Source organism: Ammospiza nelsoni, chromosome 4 (genome assembly GCF_027579445.1).
Source record: "Ammospiza nelsoni isolate bAmmNel1 chromosome 4, bAmmNel1.pri, whole genome shotgun sequence".
Taxonomy (NCBI): domain Eukaryota; kingdom Metazoa; phylum Chordata; class Aves; order Passeriformes; family Passerellidae; genus Ammospiza; species Ammospiza nelsoni.
The window spans coordinates 39,703,267-39,716,353 of record NC_080636.1 but is presented as its reverse complement, the minus strand read 5'-3'; the positions used below and the strand labels follow the sequence as shown (position 1 = coordinate 39,716,353).

General features: G+C 50.8%; 1 protein-coding gene across 1 annotated transcript; it reads right to left on the bottom strand.

Moving 5' to 3' along the window:
* Positions 1 to 445: 445 nt before the first annotated feature.
* Positions 446 to 6,513, bottom strand: LOC132072479 (cell division cycle protein 20 homolog). Its single transcript, XM_059470832.1, is given in 12 exon segments — positions 446 to 624; positions 931 to 1,048; positions 1,220 to 1,345; positions 1,455 to 1,686; positions 2,026 to 2,105; positions 2,108 to 2,137; positions 2,950 to 3,146; positions 3,501 to 3,629; positions 4,552 to 4,648; positions 5,280 to 5,425; positions 5,942 to 6,138; positions 6,476 to 6,513. Coding segments are annotated over 12 exon segments (1,569 nt in total).
* Positions 6,514 to 13,087: the final 6,574 nt, after the last annotated feature.

Sequence of the window (13,087 nt, the reverse complement as noted above, 5' to 3'; positions counted from 1 at the left end):
AGACAAACTGAGATCTGCCTGCAGAGCCATAGGAAGGTGTCCCTGGGCTTGTGAGACAGGCCAGGACAACACAAACTGAGGCCATAGCCATGCTGTGCTTTCAGTTGAGCCTGTGGTGGAGCTGCTGTGCTTGTAGTCAGCATCTAGATGGGGCAGGTGACATATCTATCTTAGCTGGGACAGAAACAGAAGTACAGCCCTTGCACAGCATCCTTCTGCTAGGCTGTTCTAAGCTCAGGGGCCTGTAAACTGGCCCTTAAGACCTAGGTCTCCACTCCTTGCCCAGATCCCCAGCCTCAGGGAGAAGGACTTGGGTTTAGGAGCCATGGCTTTTTCTTTCATCAGACTCCATTTAGAAAAAGTCAAGTTAAGCAGTTCATTAACATTTAAAATACTGTACAGTGTGTAAACCAAATATCCCGCTCCCCACAACAATCCCGTGCTCTCAGCGGATGCTCTGGTGAGGAATACTGCTTTTGGTACTGTTTGCCTTCTCTTTCTCCTTCTTCTTTATGGGATCCATCTCAAAACAGCAGCAGATCCGCAGTGTTTCATCAGCAGCTGCTGAGGCCACTGATGTACCATCAGGGCTCATGGTCAGGTTCAAGATTCTATCCGTATGAGCTGAGGAGGAGAAGGAATGTGCAATCAGGGCTGAGCTGATCAGCACATCCACATTTACTCCTGTATGCTCCCATGAGCCCTGCCAGCTTGCATAGCTGTCCCCCCAATGGCTGTGGCAGCGTGATTTCAGATCCCAAGCATACACTTGGATCAATGGTATCTCTTCCACAGCCCCGTGGGCATGCTTTACTCCTAGCAGCATGGCCCTGGATACTGTCCTGTATCAGTGATGCTGCAGGCTCCAACCAAGGAGTGCAGCTGTCTTCAACCTCTAACAGCCCTCCCACCCAGGCCCTGTCCATCTACCTTGCAGCTCTGCAACCTCGTTCATTATTGGATACTTCCATATAACCAGCTGATTCTGTGCAAAGCCATGGGCTGAAATGAGCTCCTTGTAGTTTGTGGACCATAGGATAGAAGTCACCTGCAAAGAGGCAGTAACACAGGTGAGACAAGGTGCTTGTGCTCATGCTCACAACTCGGAGGCGAGCATGGTCCCCCTCCTTCCCTGTGCCTCTGGGCCTGAGGAGCCAGCAGCTCTGTGTAGGTGTGCTGCCAGAAGGTGTTTGTCTCCAAGCTGATGTTCATCTCTCACCTGGGAACGGGTATCAACAGCACTGAGGCGGGTGCCAGAACACACGTTCCAGATGAGGATATGTCTGTCTCTAGTGCCACCTCCAGTGGCTAGAACATTCATCTGCCATGGGCACCACGCCACAGCCTGAGAGAGGAGAGTTCATTTTAAAACATACAAGAGGCAACCTGCACCCAGCCAGTGCTGCATGCCTGCCTTGCACTCACATATCCGCCCATGGCAGCTCTGTGCTCACCTTGACAGCACCCTGGTGCTGAGTGAAGGTCTTTAGAGGAGCAAAGTCTCCACCCCCACCTTGGGTGCATGGCCAGACATTCACAAGACTGTCATTGCCTCCACTGGCCAGGGAGCGGCCATCCAGAGACCATTTGAGTCCGCACACCTCCTGTGTGTGGCCAGCAAGGGTGGCCACATGATGCTCAGCCACTCGGACATCGTGGTGATGGATGTGCCCAGTCCGTGCACCACTGCAGAGAGAAGAGAAGGCTTGCAGGGTCAGGCTGCACATTTTCACCCAAATCCATTTTTGTTGTTGCAAGACTGCTATACCTGACACTGGATTTCAACCAGTGTTACCAGCAACACAGGTCTGTTGGTGTGAGTGAAACACCCACACAAGCTCTTTACAGCTTCAGCGCAAATTGCAATACAGGAAAGAGGCCTTCTCCTCACAGCCCCAACAGGTAAGGCTAAGTAAGAATCCCAAGCCAATACAAACTTCTCTCTGCCATCCCTAACCCATGCCACACATAGATTGAGGGATAGGAGTTTGCAACAACTGGAAACTGCTTGACCCACTGCTTTACCTGGAGAGGATGTAGCTGTTCCAGCTGAGGGTTCCCACACGGGCACAATGGCTGATCATGGTTCTGCTTGGTTCTGATCATGGAGACGTTTCTGCTGCTCAATGTCCCATAGCTTATAGGGGCCTGAGTAAATATATGTATTGCAGTAAAAGATCTCTGTATTGTAAAAGTGACCCTGCCCTGATTCTAGTTATTGTAAATGGGCTGCATCTGCAATGTCCTTGATTGGTCAGCAGCTGTAGCCCGTGGAGGTAGCTGGGATAAAAGGGGGTGCGGCATTCAGGGAGAGTTGGAGAGGAGTCCTGAGTGAGAAGCAACAACAACGCTGCTGTGAAGAGCTGCTGTGAAGAGCTGCTGTGAAGAGCTGCTGTGAAGAGCTGCTGTGAAGAGCTGCTGTGAAGAGCTGCTGTGAAGAGCTGCTGTGAAGAGCTGCTGTGAAGAGCTGCTGTGAAGAGCTGCTGTGAAGAGCTGCTGTGAAGAGCTGCTGTGAAGAGCTGCTGTGAAGAGCTGCTGTGAAGAGCTGCTGTGAAGAGCTGCTGTGAGAAAACCACCCAGAAGGTATGAGACCCTAGAAATATGATATACAACAATATAAATGCAACAATAGCTGGAAACGCAAAGCAAAAAGTTCTTCAGAAGAAACCCAATCCTGTTTCTATGCCCTAGGAACCTTGCTGCACAGGCTCTGGCATTCAGCTTTCTCAGAGAAAATGTGTATCTCATGACTATAGCACAGAAGGTAATGCTGCTTATCAGAAAACCCCCAAACCAAACCCTGCCTTGCACGCTGGGCAGTTCCACCCCACACCAGGGAAAACAAGTCAGGTGCATGGCATCCTTCCTCTGCCAGCCAAGGTTTTGTCCCCAGGCCCCACAGTTCTGTCAATCCCTTGAAAACACCTCTAGTTTTACTCCTGCATTCACCTGAATCTCAGCACTACTTGTGCCAACAGCAAGGTAGTCTCCATCTTTAATCCATGACACAGAGGAAATGTAAATATCTGGATGCTCCATCTGCAGCAGGGGAATAATCTCCCTAGTAGCATGATTCCACAGATAAACAGTGTTGTCCAGAGCCAGTGCCAGGAAGTTCTGGGAGCTCCAGTCTATGAGATTCAGATCTACAATTTGAAAGAGCAATGCAGGTCACACCATGATGGCTAGAGAGCCCTGCCCTTCACCTGTGCTGCTGCAGCAGGTGTGGGTGCACATGTGCACACACACATGTACAGGTGAGGGGCAGCCTTCTGAGTGTCACTATGCCCAGCTGCTGGGGCCAGGTACCCTGCTCCAAGGCATCTACACAGTGCCCTAGACCACTGTCTCGGTAAGGCCACACAGGGACACTCCAGAAGGGGTCTGTGCTAGCCTGGGTACACCAAATAATACAGACAGCCCAGTTACACTGTCCTAGGAACAGGAATCCAGTGCAAAATGTTCTGGATGCCCAGCACTCAACCCTGCAGCCTACTTACAGTAGTCATTGAACATCTCTGGTGCATCCAAGACCCGTTCTGGCTTTGAGGGAATATATCTGCTATTCTTCCTGCTGGATCCAGGTGCCATTTTCTGACTGTAGAGCGCTTTCAGGTTATTCTGACAGCCTGTGTGCAGGGGAACAGGTTTGTTAACCTGAGTTAGTTTCCTCCCAGCTGAGTGCTGCTCACCCACCTAGGAATCCCTTGGAGTGAAAATAAAGTCCTAAGAGAAACACTCACAAGCCTGCAGTGCACTAAAATCACTGTCAGTATGAACTGCTGAACAGGGGTGAGCTACAATTTCCTCATTCATGGAAACAAATTTAACAAACACTTGGGTTTTTGAATCCCATTATATTTAGTTGCAGTTTAAGCTAGAAAGTGCAGAGAGTTTGGTGCTCTTATAGACTTCATGAAGGTTTGGAACCTGCAGTACAGGTGGCTGTCACCGACATCTTTTCATAAAAATCCTTTCTTTAGGATTTTTCTCCCTTCTGAGAAGCTGTGGCCTCAGCAACAAAATGTAAACAATGGTTATATGCTGCTGTGGAATGCAACAGGTGGATGTGTGATTGGTCTCGGGTGAATGTTTGGATTTACTGACCACTCACAGCAGAGCTGGGTCTCACCCTCTGCTGAGACACAGCCCTTTGTTTATTCATTCTTTTTCTATTCTTAGCTTAGCTAGCTTCTGAGAACTTTCCTTCTATTTCTTTTAGTATAGTAACAATGTAATATATATCATAAAATAATAAATCAAGCCTTCTGAACATGAGGTCAAGATTCTTGTCTCTCTCTTCACCCTGAAGACCCTTGCAAGCCCCGTAACAGGTGACCAACTGGCAGTCATAGCACCTCTCCTAAATAAATTCACTGTAACTGTTATGCCCTCCCTCGACCTCAGGAACCTTAAGAAAGGAGACTCCAGCCTGTACAGCTCTCAGAAACCAGTTGATTTCTCCTGTGACCACACACAGAGCCTCTGTGTTGCTGTTCCCCTGACCTGATCTCTCCTGCTGATTCAGCTCACACAGACTCTGGATCATACCTTCTGGAGCATTCTCTAGTTTTCCTCTGAGGTGGAGGATCTTTGCCTCTTCTACATCAAAACCATTCAGATGCACTGCCCAGGCTTTCTGTTGCTCCTGCAGAGACAAATCACCCTCAGTGCAATGCATTTAAAACAATTCCCACACTGCAATTTAAACAGACACCTAAGTCCCCTTCTCTTTGAATATGAAGATGTTTGCCTGTGCTGCAAGGGTCAGTCACACAGAGGCAGGTCAAAGCAGTTTTTCCTCACACTTTCATACGTCGTCCTGCTCACATTTTCACACAATGGCAAATTCAGTGTCATTGCCAGTGGGAAAAGCCACAGCCACAAAGAGACCAAATGCTTCACAAACAGATTTCAGAAGACAGTGTAAAACATTCCAGAAGTGTTCCCTGTGGAGACATTGTCCTAGAATAGCTACCACCAGCAGTTTCACTTTGCATAGGCTCACAGCTTTGTGTTTGTGTTGCCTGCTATATTTTAAAGCTTCATTAGTCAAAAGCTAAATTTTGCTACCAGGAGCAGCATAGGCTTAGAGTGCATGGCAGTCTCTACAGCTTCAGTCTCATCCTAGGCTCCTGAAGCCCAGAGCTGCAAGTAGTGATGGCTGGGACTTGTCAGTCCCGTGTGCCCCCTTGATAGAACCTATTGTTTACTGCTCTGTAAAGGGGCAGGAAGGAGTAGCGGTTGTTGAAGCAATTGTAACTTAGCAACATGCTCACCTTCTTGGTAGGGGAATCCTCAGCAGGGTCATTCTCTTTGGTTAGGAGGAAATTTGCCATCTCCATCTGCATAGTGCTGCGATTGGGAATGTAGCGATCCCCCCCGGCCTTTGTGGGGTAGCTTTGAATTTTGGATCCAGATTTACCTGCATTCACATATGAAAATATTGTCTTACAACTATTTAACAGCCTCTATTAGAGCTTTCACGGGAGCAAACCCAACACTCTTCCACATCACATCCACCAGACAAGTAGGACTCTGAGGTCTCATGCCACCCAGTCACAACTAACTTATATTTTCCTCCCTGCCACCAAGTTGGTTAGGGACTGTGTGCACTTGGGTCTAGTGCAACAATTCCAGAGTCCAGAGATAAGGGGAAGATACAAAAACGCTCACAGGATGTAAAGCTGTCAGCTGACAGTCCTGCCCACACTCGTCCTAGCATACAGCTGTGCCAGCAAGGCTCAGCTGGGCGAACAGCAGCTCTGCCCCTCATGCTGGCAAGGAGGTGGGTGGCTGTCAGGAGCACAGCCCACCTCCTCCTGCCTGAGCAGCAGCCGGTAGGGCAGCGTGGCAGGGAGCCCAGAGCCCCATGGCTACGGACAAGCAGCCTGGGCAAGGCTCCTGCACTCAACCTCTGCTGCTGGTGGCCGGCGCTCACCGGCTGTCGTCGACGGCGTCTTGCTGGAGCTGTGGGAGCAATTGGCCAGCTTCACGGGCGACACACCGACGAGGCTGGGCCTGGGGCCGCTCTCACTGGCCTTGCGCTGCCATCGCGCAGGTGGCGCGTTCGGGATCAGCGTGTCCAGCTTCAGCAGCCCGTGCAGGTCCGCCTCCAACAGGAACTGCGCCGTGGTCCTGCGGGTCGGCGGGGTTAGCCGTGCCCACTGGCTGGGCTGAGCCTACTCCGACAGCCCCGCCGGCCTCCCCACCACCGGACTGTGCAAGCGCTCCGGCCGCTCCTCCCCGCCAACGCACACCCCCACTCTCCCCAGCCGCTCCTCGGGACACTCCGTCAGCCGATACACCCTCCCTCCGCTCCTCGGGGCTCCTTGATCAGCTGGCGCCTCTTCCAGCCGCTCTTTGGGGCTCCCTCCGATAAGCGACATTCTCCCTTCCCCTGCCCGCCTCACCACAGCCTCCCCGCTCGGGACTGCGCCTTCAGGCCGCCTCTCCGGCCCTGTGGCACGCTCACCTCCGCGCCGCTGCCGCTGCTTTTCCGCCCCGCAGCATTTCAAACGGCGGGCAGATGGGGCCCCGCTTGGCCGCTTCACACCCAACGGCTGCTCGCTGCCCGGCGACGGCCGCGCGATGCAACGCGATTGGCTGAGCCGCGGGACGGGGCGGAGCGCTCCGCACATGAAGTGAGGGGGCGGGACCGGGGCGGGACCAGGGCGGGACAAGGGCGGGGCATTCTTGCTAAGGTGGGGCGGAGCATGTTTCCCTGTGCAGCTGTTTACACATCTCCAGGAAATGTGTCCCAGGAAATATGGAGCTTCAGATGCTTTAGGTTTGCATGGAGGCCTCTGTTAAACTTTGTGTCTCCATTTTGCAGATCTGACTGGTTACCGTCTTACCGAGAAGTTTTCTTGGGACACTTCCAATGTTCCCTCACCCACAAAGTCCTCGCCTCCCCTCCAAAAGAGCTCTCTTTCCTCCAAGCTCAGGAAGAAGCTGCCGCCTGTATGAAGAGTGTTTGAAGAATAGGATTGATGCATTAGGCTTCATAGTTACAGCTGTACATATGTTCTCATATTCTCTTTAGATACAGTTCTGAATTAATGTGATTTGATTCAGTCTTTAAGTTTTGATGATGTATTTTTAATTCTATATATTTTATTTTGATGATGAAAAATAGTAAATAATTACACAAAATTGAAAAAACCAAGAGGAGAATGTGAGACCAGGACCTGCTAGCCTAGAGATTATGGGAGTGCAGCTCACTCGATGTGCCAGTGTCTCACCACATCCTTTCCTCATTGGGCCTCTCCTCTTCCTCTTTGGCCATCTTTTCTTTGTGTCATCTGTGCTGCTCTTTGTTACTTGGCATTACAACGGGGCCACACATTGACATGTTTGGGGGACAATGGATCCAAAAGATCCTGTCTAGTCAAAGGTTTTCTACCTAGGTGTGTTCTGTGCTCACCAAAGGCCTGAGCAAAGAAACCAAGAGAAGTGTGCCCAAATCCCAAAGCTTTGCTCCTTTGCAATCTCCCACAGATCTGGCTCCCAGCTGTCTTCAATCACAATTCCATAGGTAAGAAGAGGTCATGTATTTCACTGGGAAATGATGCAATGCTTTGGCAAAGTCACCCGTATGTATATTTACCAAGGACAGCAGTCCAGCTGTGTTGTTTGCACCTTGTTTGCAGAAGGATGAGTGCCCTGGGAGGCCAATAACAAGTGACAAGGGTTCCTCAAATCTGCACTGCAGCCTGGGTGCCATTCAGCCCAGAGCTAGGGGATCATTTGTTCCCATGGACCAGTGCTTGCCAGTGGAATGAATTCCTCCACAGCTGGAAGAAGCAATTCTGGATTCAGCTCCAGTTCTTGGTGGGCTCATAATCATTGACAATGCTGCCCTTCCAGAAATTATTCTGCAGTTTCCTTTCATAGTCATTTGAAGCTTTTAAATTTCACATTTCAATTTGCTTTGCCTTAGGGAAAAACACTTCTGGGCCCAGTGCAAACTGTAACCTTTTGGCAGCAAAGTCCTCATGGTTGCCAGCTTCTGATGTTACACAATGTCACCTGGCTGCATGTGTTTGCTTAGCTCTGGGTCTAGTCTCGGCCTAGCAAAGCCCAGGCAGGGCAGCACATTGCAGGGAAAATTGGTCCATGAGCTTCTGGGGTTGCCATCAGCAGCAGAGTCAATGTGCCCTTTGGGGATTCCTCTAGAGACAAATATAGGGACCTACTCCATGCCACAATATTCTCTTAGATCTTTCTAAAATATCCTAGAAAAGGCTGTGAAACTTCACACCTCCTTGCACACCCACTGTTTGAAGAGGGGCATTTTTGTCCCTCCTCAAAGTCATTGCTCTTGCCCATCAGAAACATGAACATCCACCAACAGGAATGATGCATGGTCCTGCTGCTGCTTCAGAGCACTGGGCAGTGCAGACCTGGCTATTACCCATATGAGCACTTAATGAGCATTTCATGCCCCTTCAAGCAACCCAGATCTCAGGGCTTTTTGTTTCAAAGCAGCCACTGCACCATCTCTAGGGAAGAACAGGAAATGGGAAATAGCGACTGCCAGCCTTGCAGGGGTGTGAGAGAAAACCTGAGGTGTCTGCATCAAAAGATGAATGGGAAGAGTGTAATTGCCAAAGCAAACGCTTTGTTAGGACAGCAGGAGCAGTTCTTTACTGCATGCTTGCATGAAGATCATTTGGGATCTCCTTTTTGTGTCTCATGCAGAAAAGGAGCTCTTAATAATACCACGCTACCTAAACCAGATTGGGATGCAGCTCTGTAGTGGGTCACAATGAAGCAGACGGCCTGCTTTGTCACTGCCAGCCCTGCTGAGCCTGAGAGGGACTGTAGTGTGTCCCATGCCTGTTTTGCCTCCAAGCAGAGCTTGGTTTTCCTTACTAGTGTGGAGTAAATACAAGAGTAATAAAATGGGCAATTAAACTGGCCGCTTTGGAGGATATGCTCATGCTTTGGCATGTCAGTCCTGCACCTCATGCTCCCAAGGCTTGTTACTCATCATGAAATATTTTAACAAAAAACCTCAGCTCTCATGTTACATCTGAATAAAACTGCATCAGATCATCAAGAATTCTGCTGTCAGGAACAAGACAAGAGCCTTCCGACACTCACTTGCAGCTGTCCCGGATTGCTGCAGCCCTTTGTGCAAAGCTGCTGCAGACAGAGTGTTTGGAGTTGGTTTGGGCCTTTATGAAAGATCTGTGGAGCAGTGTGCAGGGCTCTCCTGGCAGGAAACTGTTTGTCCAAGCCCAGGGACACGGTGCCGGCAGGAGTGGAGCGGCCCCGCTCCCAGCCCGAGAGTCTGTGAGCTGAGCCACGCCGGGGAGACAAGGCAGCGAGGGGCTCCAGCCCAGCTGCTTCACTGCCCTGCCCGCTCCATGGAGCTCTGCCGTGGGAGAAAGCCAACACCGGATGAGTCCCCGAGCTTCCATCAGCTGCTGGAACTGCCCCGTGACAGCTCCTGTTCTTCCAAGAGAGACCCCAGCGCCTTCTTGGAACGCGTGTCATGGGGGGATTCTGTTTGATAATAAACTGTTGGGGGTTTTCCACTTCCATCCATTAGTAATAATTTCCTATTGCTGGAAAGGGATTGTTGGCACACTTTAGAGGAGACAACTTCTTGCACAATATCCAGTTTGAAGTTGTCTCAAACTGTGTGAGACAGATGGCTTCACACAGGAGCATCCCCAAGGCTGCTGAGGGGAAGGCACAGAGGAAGACAAACCCAGTATTTCTGAGGGAACTCCTTGACACAAACCCAACCTGAGTTGTCAAACAGCAGACCTGATGTTTCGAGACATGGGCCACAGGGGAAACCTTTCAGTGTGTTTGGTCCAGGCTGGGCTATGCTCGAGGCAAAGGTGTGTCAGCGTGTTGGATAATACTCTTTTCTTGACCTAGAGATGGGGACACTGAGAGGTGTTTTAAAAACTCGTATTCCATTTTCAGTCTCATGAGAAAGGTGAGACAATACAGATGTTATAATTCACGCCATCACAATCAGAAGCCAACTACTTCCTAATTATAATACATTATAAGCGTTTCTTGGTCTATCAGCCTTTTGCCATGCCATGTTGTAGATGCCTTAAAGCCAGTGATTTAAAAATACTCTTTGTGGGTCCCACTTCAATGCATCTTTCATAGCTCTGTTTTTCCAAAATCTTATTTGCAAGGCCATCTTTTGAAACTTTTTTCCAGCTTCATTTCTCTCTCAACAATATCTGTCCTATTCCATGGCATTTTTAAGTTAGCATTTCTTGTCTCAAGGTTTATATACAGATTCATACTCTGTGGGCATTCTACTAGGCCCTAAAAGCTTTCTACATATCCATTTCCCACATCAGTGGACTTGGCTCCTTCTCTCCTTATTGTGCCTGGCAAGCCCAGGAGCCCAGAGCTCCTGCAGAACTCATCACAGCACTCAGTGGGAGCAAACTTGTGTCCAGTCCTCACCTGGAGCTGCGGTGCCCAGCATTCCACCACACTGCAATGAGGAACTGTTCCTGCTCTTTCAGAAGGAGCTAAGGAGGTTTGGCCTTCAGATCAATTGTCTGCAGGCTCCTGCAGTGCCTGGTGCTGCTCCCTTGCCAGAGGCACCCCAGGCCAGGGGGGCACATCTGGGCTGCTGTGTCTGGCTCTGGGGCTCCCTGTTCTGGGCAGTGAGGAGGAGCTGCAGAGGCTCTGCAGGACTGACAGGATGGGCTTTGGGGCTGGCAGGAGAAGCTGAGGGACCTGGGCTGCTGGAGCTCCTGAAGAGGAGGCCCAGGGCTCATCGGTCAACTGCTCCAAGTATTCTTTCAGAGAATCCCAGAATCAGCAAGGGTGGAACAGGTCATGGAGATCATCAAGTCCAGCCTGTGCCCTGACACTGCCTTGTCTCCCCTGAGCCTCCCCCAGGATAAACAACCCCAGCAGCTCCCTCAGCTGCTCCTCACACGACTTGTGCTCCAGACCCCTGCCCAGCCTTGTTGCCCTTCTCTGGACACGCTCCAGCCCCTCCATGTCCTTCCTGAATTGGGAGGCCCAGAAGTGAAAACAGCACTCGAGGTGCTGCCCAAGCAGTGCTGAGCACAGGGGAAGAATCCCTGCCCTGCTGCTGCTGGCCACACCATTCCTGAGCCAGGCCAGGAGCCATTGGCCTTCTTGCCCACCTGGGCACACTGCTGGCTCATGTGCAGCCTGCTCTCCATCAGTCCCTGCAGGTCCCTTTCTGCCTGGCTGCTGTCCAGCCCCTCTGGCACATTGTTGAGGGAGGGAGGCAGGGAGGGAACGGGTCCAGATCCAGTCCTTCCTGAAATGTGGTGTTTGCTGGCACTGCCAGTTCCCACATCTTGGTATGTCCCTATTCTGGCACAGCCCAAGTGCAGCAATTTGCTGGCAAAGAAAGCCAAAACCAAGCAAATACCTGGTACCTACAGCAACCCGATCTCGTGTTTGCTGACACCGCCAGTACCCAGATCCGGAATTTTTCAGATGCCTGCACAGCACAATTCCAGCAATTTGCTGGCACAGAAAATTAGCATCAGGAAATTTCTCAGTGCCGGCTCATCCCTCACCCAGATCTGGTGTGTGCTGGCACTGTCAATGCCCACATCCGGAAATTTCCCTCTTCTGGCACCACCCATGTCCAACAATCTGCTGGCAAGGAAAGCTAAAACCTGGCAACTTCCCCTTGTCAGCACTGCCCAATTGGGAGTTTGCTGGCAGCAGGACCCCAGGAAAGAAGGAAGGAAAGAAGGAAAGAAAAGAGGAAGGCATCCAGATCCAGTCCTTCCTGGAGCCTGAAATGGGCTGTTGGCTGGCACTGCCAGTGTCCAGATCTGGAAATTTCCCTATTCTGGCACAGCCCAAGTGAAGCAATTTGCTGGCACAGAAATCCAAACCCTGTGGCAGCTTCCTGCTACTGGCTCTGGTACCACCCCCACATCTTGCATTTCATGTAACCAGAACCAAGATTTGGAAATTTCCCGGTGCCAGCAGAGCCCAAATCTGGCAGATTTCTGTCTCTGGCAATGACACCACCCAGATATGGTGTTGGCTGGCAGCGCCAGCGCCCAGATCTGAAAACTTCCTGGTGCTGGCACAGCCCAAGTCCAGCGATTTGCTGGCACAGACAGCCAAAGTTTGGAAATTTGCAGGTTCTGGCACCAGCACCATCCAGCTCTGGTGTTTGCTGGACCACCAGTGCCCAGATGTGGAAATTTCCCGGTGCCTTTGCAGCCCAGCTCTAGCAATTTGGTTTTAGCTAGCTTAGGAAGAGAAGTTCCTCTTTCTGTGGAGGAACTGTGACTTTCCTTTTTCTTGGAACTGTTTACACCTGCTCTGGACTGAAAACCCAGAAAAACACTGGCAGCAGCAGCTCACACCTGTGGCCCCCGAGCTCTGGGACGCTGCATTCCAGCACCAGAGGGACTTAGAAGAGACCGAGTGAGCCAACTACAACCCACAAAAAGGACTTTCTGAATTTGCCATCTCTTCAGCACTGTCCGAGACTTTATTTAATATTATTCATTTTTCATGCTTGTGAATACTTTACTTGTTAAATAAACTTGGGTTTTTTTCACTTTTCTCAAGGGAAGTCTTTTCCTGAACTAGTAGGGGCAGGGGCCGCTTGAATTCGCTTTCTAGGCGGACCCCTTTTGGAGGTTTCCTCCCAAAATTTGCCCTAAGCTAGCACAAACAGTCACCATGAAAACTTCACCAGTGGCATCATTTCCTGGTGGCAAATCTTGCGACAGAAGCTTGACCTTGTTCTCCATGACAGATTCTTGGGAAGAGCAGACAGGAGAAGATTCCTGGAAAACAGAAACCGCTTTCCAGAAGTGAAATGAAAACGAAAGAAACAATCCAAGATGTTTTCCTCTATTTATTTCTGCGCTCCCCTTTTCCATGTTGGGGCAGACGCAGGGGCCGTCCCGGGGGCGCGTGGGGCTCGGACGTGGGGCTTGTGGGGCCAGCGGGGAACGGGCGCAGGGACCGACGGCCGAAATATCGGGAACTTGGGGCTAAAGATTGGGAAAAGCAACTCGGGACCCCCACAATGGCCCAATTCCCCCCCAAGATTCACCTGCCAGCCCCCAAAACCCACCCA